The sequence below is a fragment of the Ursus arctos genome, unplaced genomic scaffold, assembly GCF_023065955.2.
Source record: "Ursus arctos isolate Adak ecotype North America unplaced genomic scaffold, UrsArc2.0 scaffold_6, whole genome shotgun sequence".
NCBI lineage: Eukaryota > Metazoa > Chordata > Mammalia > Carnivora > Ursidae > Ursus > Ursus arctos.
This window is the reverse complement of record NW_026623078.1, coordinates 14,384,625-14,400,909: the sequence shown is the minus strand read 5'-3', so window position 1 is coordinate 14,400,909 and position 16,285 is coordinate 14,384,625. Positions and strand designations below refer to the sequence as shown.

The following is a 16,285-nucleotide window of genomic DNA, read 5'->3' as shown; positions in this document are numbered from 1 at the left end:
TAGTTATTATCTCTAGACAGATTTCCACGAGTATGTTTTCAAAATTTTCCACCATTACATGAATTATTTATATAATAAAAATGATAAAGGGGAAAAAGAAATTATATGAACAGATTACAGACATCTATCAATCTATCATTAGAAGACTTAGTCTCAGCCCTACTGGCTATAAGCTCTTAAAGTTAATTCACAATCACTGGGGATATTCAATTTTTTTTTAAACACACTATCAAATAATAAAAGTGAAGTTTCAAAAGACCATAAGAAGTAATTTATCTATTTTCAAAAGTGAGATTAAATGATAGAACCCATGTTTCTCAGTGTCTGGCATAAAATAATTGCCTACAAATGTTAGGTATTATTACTGAAACAAGAACTTTCTTATACATTTACTTGCTTGATCCCCACCAGCTACACTGGGGAGATAGGGCAGGTATTACTGTTTTCCCAGTTACACAGACACAGAAACCAAAGCTCTCTGATGTTAGTTGGCTTAACTAAGATCATACAACTGGTAAATTGAGAAGAAAACTCAAATGATCCATGCTCTAGTAACAGAACTATATTTTAATGCCTGTAAAAAAAGAATGACTTATTTACTATTGGTACTAATACCTGAGGTTGACAAACATGGCCTTTTACTCTCTCTCTCTCTCTCTCTTATGTATTGCCACAAATTCTTTTTTCTTCTACTCATCTTTTTTTCTAATTATTGCTATTCTCTGCTTTCTCATTTTTTCTTCACTGCTCCTTCCTTTGTATTAGTTCTCCTTTCTTCCTGTGCTTTTCCAGCATGGTTGCTGTCCCCTGATAGCTATTTCTCACAGCTTTTTCTTCTACTCCACCCTGTATCTTCCTGCTTTCAAGTCATCTGTTTCCCTGCAGTGTGCCGGAGACAGATGGCATACCCACTTTGTTGAGTAGGAGTGCCACTCTGTGCCAGTCTGTGGAAAAACAGAGGGTGGAGGGAGTGGTGGTACGGATGACAGTAAGTTAAGGTTTACTAATCCAACAATTTGCAAAATTTTAAATATGGCACCTAAAGGCTGAGAAGGAATTGAGGCAGATAGAGCAAAGAACGTGGCCAGATATATCATCATGTTAAATCAAGCTCTTATTTAAACAATCTTCAGTAGGATTCTATATATATATATATATATATATATATATATATATATATATATATATATATATATATATGTAAGATATTATATGTGTGTGTATATATATATATATGGATATACTATGGATATATATAATGTTATATATATAAAGTAAAGGTAGATTTTGATAAGCAAAGAGACATTAAATAAGAGAGTGACTAAAAAAGTAATCTAGATTTTGATTAAGCCAAAGTCCAGGGGACTACATCAGGCAAAAATTAGATAACAAAAATTAGATAAACTCGAAGATAACAAGAACACAATGGAGTTACCTCATTAACCTTTGTGTTCAAGCAAATATATTCTAAGCTTAAATTGTTTAGCCTACAGACCCTCACTACAATTGGCTAGAGAATCTGATACTAGATATGAGAGAAATCAGTTTCAAAATATTCACATTTCTGTCCTATCCTTATACTTTTTTTCCAAATCCTATTTCAAATTTAAATCCCATTTATAATGACCTTTTTTCTATCTCATTTTATACTGTAAATATTAAAAATTAATAGCAATGAAACTGAGAATATTTCAGCGTATATGGAAATATCATTAAATAACAAAATACACACACGTACACACACGTATACAAATGCACAAACAAATTTTAAAACTATAAAGAAGCTTAATATAGTAAAAACTCTATATCTAACATAAACATTTGAAACTTTGGGATAAATTATCTTTCTAATCTTTTCCACTGCTTCTAAAACAACAACAACAACAACAAAGGCCAATAGCAGAGATTTGCTTAGTAAAAATGTGATGAAATTACCAGACACAAAAGCATTACAAAGCAAACAAAAATGGAAGTATCTCAAAGTAAACGTACATTTGATGACCTGTGGATAGAAGAAAACATTCCCATTCTTAGTATAAATAACTGGTTTTGCCTGTCCATCTGGCTGAAGTCCAACAAACAATCCTGGGATTTTCATGGATTCCAGGCTTATAGATGCATTTTCCAAGTTCTTCTTAATTTTAAAATGACAGTCAGTATCTCCTGTACCCTGTGATAATATAATATGATTGCATAAATATGAGCAAACACCAAAGGGCAGAATTTAAAACCAGTTACTTCACAAGAATATAATTTTGCTTCATTTTCAAATCTTCATGACAAATTCAGAACCTTTTTACATATATTGAACTAGGCACTTCACTGTGTTCCATAAGACCCAGAAACAGAGACCATGTGTTTGGCTGAGGCAAGGGTGTATGCCCTGGACAAAAGGCTCTGAGTAACAGGGGAGATTCAACTAAGGAGACTGCAGTGTATGCTCTGTATTTCATTTCAGAGTTACTAACCTCTATAGGTGAAAAGAGAATACTAATATGTGAAATTTTCCTTTTGAAAAATACTCTAAGATAATGAAAAAGAGGGCAATTCTCACCAATAAGTCCATTTACATTTAAATATACACCAATTTTCTGTGCTATTCCACATTTTCTGAAATGAAATTTTTTTAAAGATTTTATTTATTTGAAAGAGAGAGTGTGTGTGTGCACAAGTGGGAGGGAGGGCAAGGAAAGAGGGAGAAGCTGACTTCCTGCTGAGCAGGAAGCCAGACATGCAGGGCTCATCCCAGGACCCTGAGATCATGATCTAAGCTGAAGGCAGAAGCTTAAACAACTAAGCCACTGAGGCAGCCCTCTCAATTGAATTTTAACCAGTTAATAGACATCCCATATAAATTACTCAAAGACTGTGTAACAAAACATTCAAGATTAAGTGCCTAGGCATAATCTTTTAAAAAAAAAAAAAACTCCTTTGAGACTTTATTGAACTGCTACAGTACATCATTAGTTTTTGATGTAGTGCTCCATGATACATGGTTTTTGGTGCTATTGTAAATGGAATGGATTCCCTAATTTCTTTTCCTTCAGTCTCATTGTTTGTGTATAGAAATGCAACTGATTTCTGAGCATTGATTTTGTATCCCGCCACCTTACTGAATTGCTCTTTAAGTTCTAGGAGTTTGGGGGTGGAGTCTTTTGGGTTTTCTATATAGAGTATCATGTCATCTGTGAAGAGAGACAGTTTGACTTCTTCTTTGCCGATTTGAATACATTTTATTCCTTTTTGTTGTCTGATTGCTGTTGCAAGGACTTCTAGTACTATGTTGAATAATAATGGCGAGAGTGGGCATCCTTGTCGTGTTCCTGATCTTAAGGGATAGGCTTTCAGCTTTTCCCCATTGAGAATGATATTTGCTGTAGGCTTTCCATAGATGGTTTTTATGAGATTGAGGAGTGTACCCTCTATCCCTGCACTCTGAAGGGTTTTAATCAGGAAAGGATGCTGTATTTTGTCAAATGCTTTTTCTGCATCAATTGAAAGGATCATATTGTTCTTGACTCTTTTCTTGTTGATATGATCTATCACATTGATCAATTTGCGAGTGTTGAACCACCCTTGCATCCCAGGGATGAATCCCACTTGGTCATGATGGATAATCCTTTTATTTTTTTATTTTTAAATTTTTTTTTAATTTCCTTTCTTTATTTTTTTAATTACAAATGTATATTTTATTTTTTAATAATATTTTTATTATATTATGTTAGTCACCATACTACAGTATATCCCTAGTTTTTGATGTAAAGTTCAATGATTCATTAGTTGCGTATAACACCCAGTGCACCATGCAATACGTGCCCTCCTTACTACCCATCACCAGCCTATCCCATTCCCCCACCCCTCTCCCCTCTGAAGCCCTCAGTTTGTTTCTCAGAGTCCATAGTCTCTCATGCTTCATTCCCCCTTCTGATTACCCCCCCCTTTCTTTACCTCTTTCTTCTCCTACCGATCTTTCTACTTCTTATGTTCCATAGATGAGAGAAACCATATGATAATTGTCTTTCTCTGCTTGACTTATTTTACTTAGTATTATCTCCTCCAGTGCCGTCCATGTTGCAGCAAAAATTGAGAAATCGTTCTTTCTGATAGCTGAGTAATATTCCATTGTATATATGGACCACAAATTCTTAATCCAGTCATCTCTTGAAGGGCATCTCGGCTCCTTCCACGATTTAGCTATTGTGGACATTGCTGCTATGAACATTGGGGTGCATAGGGCCCTTCTCTTCACTACGTCTGTATCTTTGGGGTAGATACCCAGTAGTGCAATGGCTGGATCATAGGGTAGCTCAATTTTTAACTTTTATGCGACCTCCACACTGTTTTCCAAGGTGGCTGTACCAACTTGCATTCCCACCAACAGTGTAGGAGGGATCCCCTTTCTCCACATCCTCTCCAACATTTGTTGTTTCTTGCCTTGTCAATTTTTGCCATTCTAACTGACATAAGGTGGTATCTTATTGTGGTTTTGATTTGAATTTCCCTGATGGCTAGTGATTTTGAACATTTTTTCATGTGTCTGTTAGCCATTTGTATGTCCTCATTGGAAAAGTGTCTGTTCATATCTTCTGCCCACTTTTTGATTTGTTTATTTGTTTCTTGTGTATTGAGTTTGAGAAGTTCTTTGTAGATCTTGGATACCAGTCTTTTATCTGAAGTGTCATTTGCAAATATCTTCTCCCATTCCATGGGCTGCCTCTTAGTTTTTTTAACTGTTTCTTTGGCTGTGCAGAAGCTTTTCATCTTGATGAAGTCCCACAAGTTCATTTTATCTTTTGTTTCTCTTGCTTTTGGAGATGTGTCATGAAAAAAGTTGCTGTGGCCAATGTCATAGAGGTTGCTGCCTATGTTCTCCTCTAGGATTTTGATGGATTCCTGTCTCACATCGAGGTCTTTCATCCATTTGGAGTTTATCTTTATGTATGGTGTGAGAGAGTGGTCAAGTTTCATTCTTTTGGATGTAGCTGTCCAATTTTCCCAGCACCATTTATTGAAGAGACTGTCTTTTTTCCACTGGATGTTTTTTCTGGCTTTGTCAAAGATTATTTGTCAAAAGAGCCGAGGGTCCATTTCTGGGTTCTCTATTCTGTTCCATTGGTCTATGTGTCTGTTTTTGTGCCAGTACCATGCTGTCTTGGTGATCACAGCTTTGTAGTATAGCTTGAAATCCAGCAACGTGATGCGCCCAGCTTTGTTCTTCCTTTTCAACATTTCCTTAGGGATTCTGGGCCTTTTCTGGTTCCACACAAATTTAAGGGCTGTTTGTTCCAGTTCTTTGAAAAATGTCATTGGTATTTTGATCCGGATGGCATTGAAAGTGTAGATTGCCCTGGGTAGCATGGACATTTTAACTATGTTTATTCTTCCGATCCATGAGCATGGAATATTTCTCCATCTTTTTGTGTCCTCTTCAATGTCTTTCAAGAGTGATTTGTAGTTTCTATAATATAGATCCTTTACATCTCTGGTTAAGTTAATTCCTTTTAATGTACTGTTGGATCCTATTAGCGAGGATCTTGTTGAGAATTTTGGCTTCCATATTCATCAGGGATATTGGTTGTAATTCTCCTTTTTGATGGGGTCTTTGACTGGTTTGGGGAACAAGGTAATACTGGCTTCATAGAATGAGTTTCGTAGTTTTCCTTCTGTTTCTATTTTTTGAAACAGCTTCAGGAGAATAGCTATTATTTCTTCCTTGAATGTTTGGTAGAATTCCCTGGGGAATCCATCAGGCCCTGGACTCTTGCTTTTGGGGAGGTTTTTGATCACTGCTTCAATCTCTTCATAATTAATCGGTCTGTTTAAATAATCAATTTCTTCCTGTTTCAGTCTTGGTACGTTATAGGTTTCCAGGAAGGCATCCATTTCTTCCAAGTTGTTTAATTTATTGGCATAAAGCTGTTGATAAAAGTTTCTAATGATTCTTCCTATTTCATTGGTGTTGATTATAACTGAACGAATTCGTAATCACCAAACCAGCCCTACAGGAGATATTAAGGGGGGTTCTATAAAAGTAAAAAGGCCCCAAGAGTGATACAGAACAGAAATTTACAATCTATAGAAACAAAGACTTCACAGGCAACATGACATCATTAAAATCATATCTCTAAATAATCACTTTCAATGTGAACAGCCTAAATGCTTCCATAAATGCCACAGGATTGCAGATTGGATAATAAGACATGACCCATCCATTTGCTGTCTATAAGAGACTCATCTTGAACCTAAAGATACATCCAGACTGAAATGAAGGGATAGAAAACCATTGTTCATGCCAATGGACTTCAAAAGAAAGCTGGGGTAGCAATTCTCATATCAGACAGATTAGATTTTAAACTAAAGACTGTTGATAGAGATACAGAAGGACACTATATTATTGCTAAAGGATGTATCCAACAAGTGGATATGACAATTATAAATATCTATGCCCCCAACAGAGGAGCAGCTAGATACACAAGCCAACTCTTAACCAGAATAAAGAGAAATATAGATAATAATATGTTAATAGAAGGGGACCTCAACAGTCCGCTCTCAGCAATAGACAGATCACCTAAGCAGAAAATCAACAAAGAAACAAGAGCTTTGAATGACAGACTGCACCAGATGACCTCATAGATATATACAGAACACTATACCCTAGAACAACAGAATACTCATTCTTTTCAAATGCACATGGAACTTTCTCCAGAAGAGACCATATACTGGGTCACAAAACAGGTCTCAACCGATACCAAAAGACTGAGATTATTCCCTGCATATTCTCAGACCACAATGCTTTGAAACTGGAACTCAATCACAAGGAAAAATTTGGAAGAAACTCAAACACTTGGAAACTAAGAACCATCCTGCTCAAGAATGATTGGGTAAACCAGGAAATTAAAAATCATTTTAAACAATTTATGGAGACCAACGAGAATGAAAACACAATGGTACATAACCTATAGGACACTGCAAAGGCAGTCCTAAGGGGAAAATACATAGCCATCCAAGCCTCACTCAAAAGAATAGAAAAATCTAAAATGCAATTTTTATATTCTCACCTTAAGAAGCTGGAGCTGGAACAGAAGAACAGGCCTAACCCACGCACAAGAAAACAATTGATCCAGATTAGAGCAGAGATCAATGAATTGGAAACCAGGAGCACAGTAGAGCAGATCAACAGAACTAGAAGGTGGTTCTTTGAAAGAATAAATAAGATCGCTAAGCCACTGGCCAGACTTATTCAAAAGAATAGAGAAATTACCCAAATTAATAAAATTATGAATGAACGGGAGAGGTCACAACCAATACCTAGGCATAATCTACATACCCTTCAGATCATCAAAATCATATATCTCCTTTTTAAAGACATATATCATCTAATATTAGAAAATAATTCACCTTTTTCACCTTTTAGTGCTTTAAAAAGTCTTCTTACAAGATTTAGGAGTTCTAAAAAATAAGTTTTGTGAAAATGAATTAAAATTTTCAAAGCAACTATTTTTTTATTTGTAAAAGATAATTATATTCCGATCTTACCCTCAATTTGAGCTTCTTTTAGGTGAGAACCAAGTGCCTGTTGTCTATTTCTCTCTCACAATACAAATATGACTCTTCTGTTCTTGTTATGGGTACAATAAAACTCTGGCTTTGATTTGTTCATAACCAAGTAGAACACATAACCATACATACATACTACTACTACTAATAATAATAATAATAATAATATGTAAGGCCAATAGGATAGAGATGGATTCCTTGGGTTTAGAGAGGAAAAAATAAATTAAATTCCAGAGAATCAGGAAGGTCTTTCTGGAAAAGGTGAAGCTGAGTTGAGGGCTAAATAAGAACTAAGCTAAGTAGAGGAAAGTGAAGGGTGGGAGGTAAGGAATTTCAGGCATGGGGCAGCATGAACAAAGGCCAAGAGACAACAAGCAGTATGGTATGTATATGAACAAGCTTCTTGATATTCTTGAGCAACAGAGAGAGGAAAGTGAATCCAGCAAGGTAGGATCAGTTTGTATGCAACATAGAAAGTCTAGCCTTATCTTAGACCATGGGAGCCACTGGGGGATTTTAATTAGAGGAGTGATAGAGGCAGATCTTAAATTATCTTCAGATAATTTATTTAATACCCCTTTAATGCCCCTCATTAATATTCATTATCTACCCAATCAGTTACATAACCTTTTGCAGTTTTCTATCAATGATTAGCAGAATCTTAATTTTTGCCTGTTCTTCAAGTATGCACCCCTGGAGCTCCCTTTAATTATTATTTCTAGAATTTATATTTTACATCAGTTTTAGATTTACAGAAAAAGTGAGAAGACAGTACAGAGTTTCCCATATATCTGCACCTACTTTTTCCTATTAACATATTGCATTATTATGATACGTTTGTTATAACTAATGAACCAATGTTGATAAATTATTAACTAATACTTTATTGATATTGCCTTAATTTTAAACTAATATCATTTTTCTGTCCAGAATCCCATCCAGGATACACTATATTAGGCACCATGTGTCCAGGATCTTCTTGGTTGTGGGAGTTGTTATATTTTCCTTGTTTTGATGACCTTGACAGTTTTGAGGAGTACTGGTCAGGTATTTTGCAGGATATTCACTATTGGAATATGTCTGATGTCTTCCTTATGATTAGACTAGGGGTATGAGATATTGGTTGGAAGACCATAGGAAAAGGTGCAAATTTCAGCACATCAAATCAAGGATGCATGTTTCCAACATGACTTATCGCTCCTGATGTTGACTTTAATCACATGGCTAAGGTAGTGTCCATCAGACTTTTCTACTGCAAGGTCACTATTTTTACATGTCCCCCTTTCCATACTCTATTCTTTGGGAGGAAGTCACTATGTGCAGCCCCTACATACAGGCAGGAGTTATGCTTCACTTCCTTGAAGGCAGAGTATTTTACATAATTTATCTGGAATTCTACATAGGAGATTCATCTCTTTTCCCCCATTTATTTATTTATTCAATCATTTATGTAGGTTATTATGGGCTCATGAATATTTATTTTGTACTTAGGGTTATAATCCCATACTACTTTATTCTGTTGCTCAAATTGTTCCGTGTGTGTGTGTGTGTGTGTGTGTGTGTGTTGTGTGTGTGTGTTGGCTGTTTTGAACACTTTCTTATTTTCTGGCACTACAAGATGCTCTAGATTCATTTTGTATATTTCTTGCCCCAGTCCTAGAATCAGCCATTTATCTAAGGAGCCCTGGATCCTTTTATTAGAGAACGTTATTATAGACCAAGATCTGAGCACTAGATCTTGTTATTACTGGGGTGTTGTTGTTTCTAGGCCTTCTCATCTAGCAGAGCAAAAAAATATACATTTATACTAATTCATGTATATGCATATTTGTAAATATTTCTATATACAGTCATTCACATTTATATTAAGCTAAACATGAGCTCATACTAATATCTCCAATTCTAATGGATTACAAATGGATCACTCTAGCTTCCTCCCCTTGCTTATCTGTAAACTCCCACTCCAACAGTGAGAAATTTGGTTCCCATTATCTGTCATCCATTATGTTTCATTCCAATATACATTTGTAGTAGTATTAGACTGTTAACCAAACTCCCAAGGGGAGCAACTTTATCAACTAGAGTACAGTGCTTATGTGCAGTTCCCATTTGCTTTTAGTCTTATCTACTCCACTCATTTCCAAAGATTCTTAGGTCAGTACCTTTTCTCCCATCACCTTCATAAAGGTTGTTTCATATATTTTTAATACAGTTAAGATTTTTTTGTCATAGTCTTCATTTTTTCCTGGGATTCCCAAACGTCCTAAATGATTATTTTTTAATTTGCACACATTAAGTTTCACTCACTGTGCTATACAGTGCTTTGTGTTTTGACAAATGTAAAATGTATCTTACCATTATAGTAGCATACACAATAATTTTATTGCCTTAAAGATTGCCTGTGCTTTACTTATTCAACCCTTCCATACTCCCCTCAAACCTCTCGCAACCACTGATCATTTTACTGTCTTCATAGTTTTACATTTTCCAAAATGTCATATAATTAGAATCGTATACTATGTACTCTTTTTATATTGGCATCTTAAACTTAGTAATATGTACATAAGTTTTCTCAATGTCTTTTCATGGCTTGATAGTTCATTTACTTTTATTACTGAATAATAACCATTGTACGGATGTACCACAGTTTATCTTTTTAACTACTGAAGGACATCTTGGTTGCTTCCAGTTGGTGATTATGAATAAAGCTGATATAAACATTCATGTGCAGGTTCAATTTTGTGAAAGGTATAAAGTCTGTGTCTAGATTTCTTATTTATTTATTTATTTATTTATTTATTTAGGCATTTGGACATCCAATTGTTCCAGCACCATTTATTGAAAAGCAGTCATTTCTCCATTGAAATGCCTTTGTTTGTATATCAAAGATAAATTGACTGTATTTATGTGGGTCTATTGCTAAGCGCTCTATTCTGTTCCATTGATCTGTCTATTCTTCAACCAAAATCACACAGTCTTGAGAACTGCAGCTTTACAGTAAGCCTTGAAGTTGGGTAGTGTCAGTCCTCCAACTTTGTTCTTCTTTAGTATTTTATTGGCTATTCTGGGTCTTTTGCCTTGCCATATAAGCTTTAGAATCAGTTTGTTGATACCCATAAAATAGCTTGCTGATATTTTGATTGAGCTTGTGTTGAATCTATAGACTAAACTGGGAAGGACTAACAACATTCAATCTTCCAACCCATGAATATGGAATATTTGTCCATTAATTGAAAATCTCCTTGATGTCTTTCATCAGAGTTTTATATTTTTCCACACATAGATCTTATGTATATATTTTGTTAGTTTTATCCCTAAGCATTTCTTCTTCTTTTGGCGCTAATGTAACTGATGTTGTGTTTTTAATTTCAAATTCTGATTGTTCATTGCTAGTATTTAAGGAATCAATTGAATTTTGTATAGTAATCTTATATACTGCAGGCTTGCTATAATCACTTATTAGTTCCAGAGCTTTTTGTTGATTCTTTGAGGTTTTTTTACATAACCTATTATGTCATCTGAAAACAAAGACAATTTTATTTATTCCTTCCTAATCTGTACAGGTTGTTTCCTTTTCTTGTCTTATTGAATTAGCCAGAACTTCCAACACAATATTAAATAGATGTGGTGACAATGGATATCCTTGCCTTATTCCTGACCTTAGGGGAAAAGTATCCAGTTTCTCACCATTATGTATGATATTAGCTATAAGTTTTTTTGTAGATATTCTTTATCAAATTGAGAAAAATTCTCCTCTTTCTTTTGTTTGTTGAGGCTTTTTAAATTTTATTTTCACCATCAGTATTCAACCAGCCATTAAGACCCACTAACCAATCCACAATAATATCTATCAAATTTCACTCAAATTTTAGTTTCATAGTTACTTCCCAAACTTCAGACCCATACAACCTCATGCCTGTATCACTACAACCACTAACTGAAGTGAGGATATTTGTGGATTATTAAACCAATGTTTTCCTTGATAATTGTTAAAAGACTCTCCCACCTACTGGATCAATATGCTCATTGTGTCATGGGTAAGTAGAATCCAGCCCAGAACAAATAAATCTTTGCTCAACTTTGAGTTTCCAAATAGAAGGGTTTTAAGAAATTTATACCAAATAAGAAATCAGAAGTTTGCAAAACCAAGCTTCATTGAAAGATAAAATAGTTGCTAAAAGAAATTCCAAAATTGGACTTTATATACCTAGAGCCAAGACTGAAGAGCCAGACACCACAGAGTTTAAATTATGTAGCTACTGAAAAGGTAGATACCATGTGCGGCACAGTAGAAATTTTTACCCCACAAGAAAAAGAAAAGCCCATCTGATACTAGAAAGAGGAGCCCAGGGTAAATGGGCTAAAGAGAGACTGGATACCCTTATGCAAACCCCATTTGGGGTTATTCTTGGTATAGCAAAGAAATAAGGGGCAGCAAAATATTCATATACTTTAGGGGAGAATCTCAAGAATGGAGGTATTATCCCAGGAAATTTTACAAATTTCCCTTTGAGCATCCAATATTCAGTACCAGAGTAACGTGATGCCACCCAGAACGTGAATTAAAAATGTCTGAGGGGAATGAAGCATGAGAGACTATGGACTCTGAGAAACAAACTGAGGGCTTCAGAGGGGAGGGGGGTGGGGGAATGGGATAGGCTGGTGATGGGTAGTAAGGAGGGCACATATTGCATGGTGCACTGGGTGTTATACGCAAGTAATGAATCATGGAACTTTACATCAAAAACCAGGGATGTACTATATGGTGACTAACATAATATAATAAAAAAAACATTTAAAAAAATGTCTGAGGGAGGAATCTTAGAAGACACTGATACAGCTTATCTTATCCACAGCTCACATGGAGACATCAGGGGATCCAAAAGTTACCTCATACCCCAATGGCAGGTTCTGAGAAGACTAGTGACCTGGGAGAGGGCTGAACTTGGTACAACTTGGCAACAGGGTTGGAAATCTTGAGACCAAACCAGATAGTATCTCAAGCTCCATGATATTGCCCAAAATGTTCAGACTACAATATGAGCCTCATTTGAAATTATGTAATATTGAGATGTCCAAGGATAAACCAAATCAGCCACATTGCAGAGAGAGCAGTGTGGGATTGAAGAAGAATATATGTCCAGTGGCCTTTCTTCATGGCTTTTTTTCTAAAGTTTCACACCCAGGTACCATCCAAGGATGCAGGAAGAGAAAGGGAAAAAAGGAAACCATGACTTATTACTGAGCTATTAAGAACTAATCTTTGAGCTGAACAGACACCAAGATATATAAAAAGCATTATTTTGGCTGAAAAAAAAAACCCAATCAACTCAACTAAGCATACTGGAACATGCTAGAACTACTAGTGTACTTTAGGGCAAACTGTGGGCTTTTGAGTCAAACTATTTCATATATTTTAATATTAAAAATATTTCATATTTCCCATTGTTATTTATGTAGACTTTAGGTTCTCCATAAACTAGCCCATCTCTTATATAGAGGCCAGATTTATGAACTTCAATATTATTACCAGCCCACAATCTCCCCAAACTTAAAATAAATATCCTATTAAAAATGGATGATATTTTACATTACGGATCTCAAGCAACTACCCATGACTCTCAAGCAACTACCCATGACTCACACAAAAACCCGTTCCCAAACATCTCTCCTTTTCTACATGGAACTTGATACTTAACCTCCATTAATGCACTTTCACACTGTGGTATAATGATCTGTTTGCATTCTTTTTTCCCTCTTCTAGATTGCAAGTTCTCTGAGGGCAGGGGGCATGTCTTATTATATGGACTGTAGCATTAGCAGTAGATATATTTTCTGCCTTTCAGTAAGAACTCAATAAATGTTTGTTAATTCTTTTTTTAAAAATTCTCTTTTTTACCAATTTCTAAACTTATAATTTGTTCATATAATATCTTTCCCTCTCTCTTTTGATAATGAAAATGGAATTATTTCCTGTAAATTCACTGTTCTAGGTAATGGGGTTCAAGACACACTACTGCAAAATATGTACATTAGAATACCGAAATTTCAAACTGAAAGAATCTGTAAAATGGCAGGGCAGGAAGGATTTTCTGACCTTCCCCTGAAGCAGGTCATAAGATTCTCATGTGAGAGCTGCCCTTCTTATACCACTAGGAAAAGAGCATCCTTATCACCAAAGACAGAAGGATGCTGAGAGGAACTTGAATAAATAGGCCTTGCTGTTTCCCCCAGTTTACTACACTTAGCTCATACTCTATTTGGTCTTATCTCATTTTTCTACAACTCTCCAATCTTCATCAAAACTAGCATTAAAACATCCTGATTTAACTACTCCTTCCAGTCTTCATTTCCTTAAAGAGAATCCTGTGTCATGTATAACTTATATTAAATAAATATGTACGCTTTTCTCATTGTCTGTCCTTTGTTCCAGGGGTCCCAATTGAGAACTTAGAAAGGTATTGGAAAAAGATATTTTTCCTCTCCTATACAAGAAATTTCTCCTGACTTACCTACCCTGCTCAAATCAACCTACCTCTCCTGCAGCTCTCATATAAACCATAACTTGAATTGGATTACTATTTTGTGTTTGTAATCTAGATCACTGATTGTGCATATTTGTTCCCTCCAATAGACGTAAACACCTGAAGAATAATATCCCTTTTTTAACTCTCCGTTAAATACAATTTGTGAAAAGAATGAAAATAAAATTTAATATAACTAAATTTCAAAACAGTAAACCTTTAGAGAGTACTTTATTCCCTTTTTTCTTCTTTCATTTAAAAATCTGTTGTAGACTCTTAATTAGAAAGAAGAGACAGGGTTACCAGAGGGGCGGTAGATGGGGGGATGGGTTAAATAGGTGACAGGAATTAAGTCATGCACTTTTCATGATGAGCACCAGGTGATGTATGGAATTATTGAATCACTATATTGTACACCTACAACTAATGTAAAACTATATGTTAACTAACTGGAATGAAAATTAAAACTTTAAAAACTTAAAAAAAATAAAAATCTCTGTTTTATCCCTAACCCAAATACAAACTGATTAATGAAATGGAGATGGGGAATAAAAGAAAATATGTGGGTTCTGGATGTAAAAGGGTCATGTTGTACTCTGTATGCCTTCCTACATATCAACAATAAATACCAGGGGCACCTGGGTGGCTCAGCCAGTCAAGTGTCTTCCTGGGTCTCAGGTCATGATCTCAGGGTCCTGGGATTGAACCCCAGGTCAGGCTCCCTGCTTCACCCTCTGGCCCTCCCCCTGGTCATACTCTCTCTCTCTCTCACTCTCTCTTTCAAATAAATAAATAAGATCTTTTTGTTTTTTTATTTTAATGTTTTTTTATTATATTATGTTAGTCACCATACAGTACATCCCTGGTTTTTGATGTAAAGTTCGATGATTCATTAGTTGTGTATAACACCCAGTGCACCATGCAATACGTGCCCTCCTTACTACCCATCACCAGTTTATCCCATTCCCCCACCCCTCTCCCCTCTGAAGCCCTCAGTTTGTTTCTCAGAGTCCATAGTCTCTCATATTTTTAAAAAAAAAAAAGAACAAAAACCAACTGGACAAAGCCATGTTGGCATATTGATGCACGCTCATACCACTGCAAGCTAAAACAACATCTAATGCGCCTTTCCCCCATCTGGTTTCTTTGCAGAAGGACACCTCCTACTCATCACCACCAAGTGATATTTCAACTTCTTATTTATTATTTGTTGAGCACCTATCAAATGTCAGGCCTTATTGAGGAGTTTGGGATATTTTATTTTATTTAAAGATTTATTTAATACTCCAGGGGATTCCAGTCATAGACAGGTCCCTATATTTTTATGACTTTATCTCCAAGAGCTCAACCAGGGTCCCACAGTGAGTATCAGAGAAGAATTTCCTTGTGCTTCTGGCAGGGGGAGGGGAAATGAACCATTTTGAAATATACCATAGCACTTTGTTCTTCTTAACAAGAACTGCCCACAGGAAACACTGGTTAATTATATAAAACTCGTTCACAGTCCAGGGGCATAGGCATATTATCTATATGTCTCTTTATTCTGGTTAAGAGTTGGCTTGTGTATCTAGCTGCTCCTCAACAGTCTGCTCTCAGCAATAGACAGATCACCTAAGCAGAAAATCAACAAAGAAACAAGAGCTTTGAATGACATACTGGACCAGATGACCTCATAGATATATACAGAACACTACACCCTAGAACAACAGAATACTCATTCTTTTTAAATGCACATGGAACTTTCACCAGAAGAGACTATATACTGGGTCACGAAACAGGTCTCAACTGATACCAAAAGACTGAGATTATTCCCTGCATATTCTCAGACCACAATGCTTTGAAACTGGAACTCAATCACAAGGAAAAATTTGGAAGAAACTCAAACACTTGGAAACTAAGAACCATCCTGTTTAAGAATGATTGGGTAAACCAGGGAACTAAAGAAGAACTTAAGCAATTTATGGAGACCAATGAGAATGAAAACACATCAGTCCAAAACCTATGGGACACTGCAAAGGCAGTCCTAAGGGGAAAATACATAGCCATCCAAGCCTCACTCAAAAGAATAGAAAAATCTAAAATGCAGTTTTTATATTTTCACCTTAAGAAGCTGGAGCTGGAAACTGAGGACTTCAGAGGGGAGGGGGGAGGGGAATGGGATAGACTGGTGATGGGTAGTAAGGAGGGCATGTATTGCATGGTGC

At 35.8% G+C, this 16,285-nt stretch overlaps 1 protein-coding gene across 1 annotated transcript in view; it reads right to left on the bottom strand.

Moving 5' to 3' along the window:
• RP1 (RP1 axonemal microtubule associated) overlaps positions 1-16,285 on the bottom strand; it is a 345,533-nt gene that overhangs the window by 153,358 nt on the left and 175,890 nt on the right. The window contains exon 16 of the mRNA XM_044390380.3: positions 1,993-2,170. Within this exon, the coding sequence (XP_044246315.3) occupies positions 1,993-2,170 (178 nt within the window). The remainder of the gene's footprint in view (positions 1-1,992; positions 2,171-16,285) is intronic.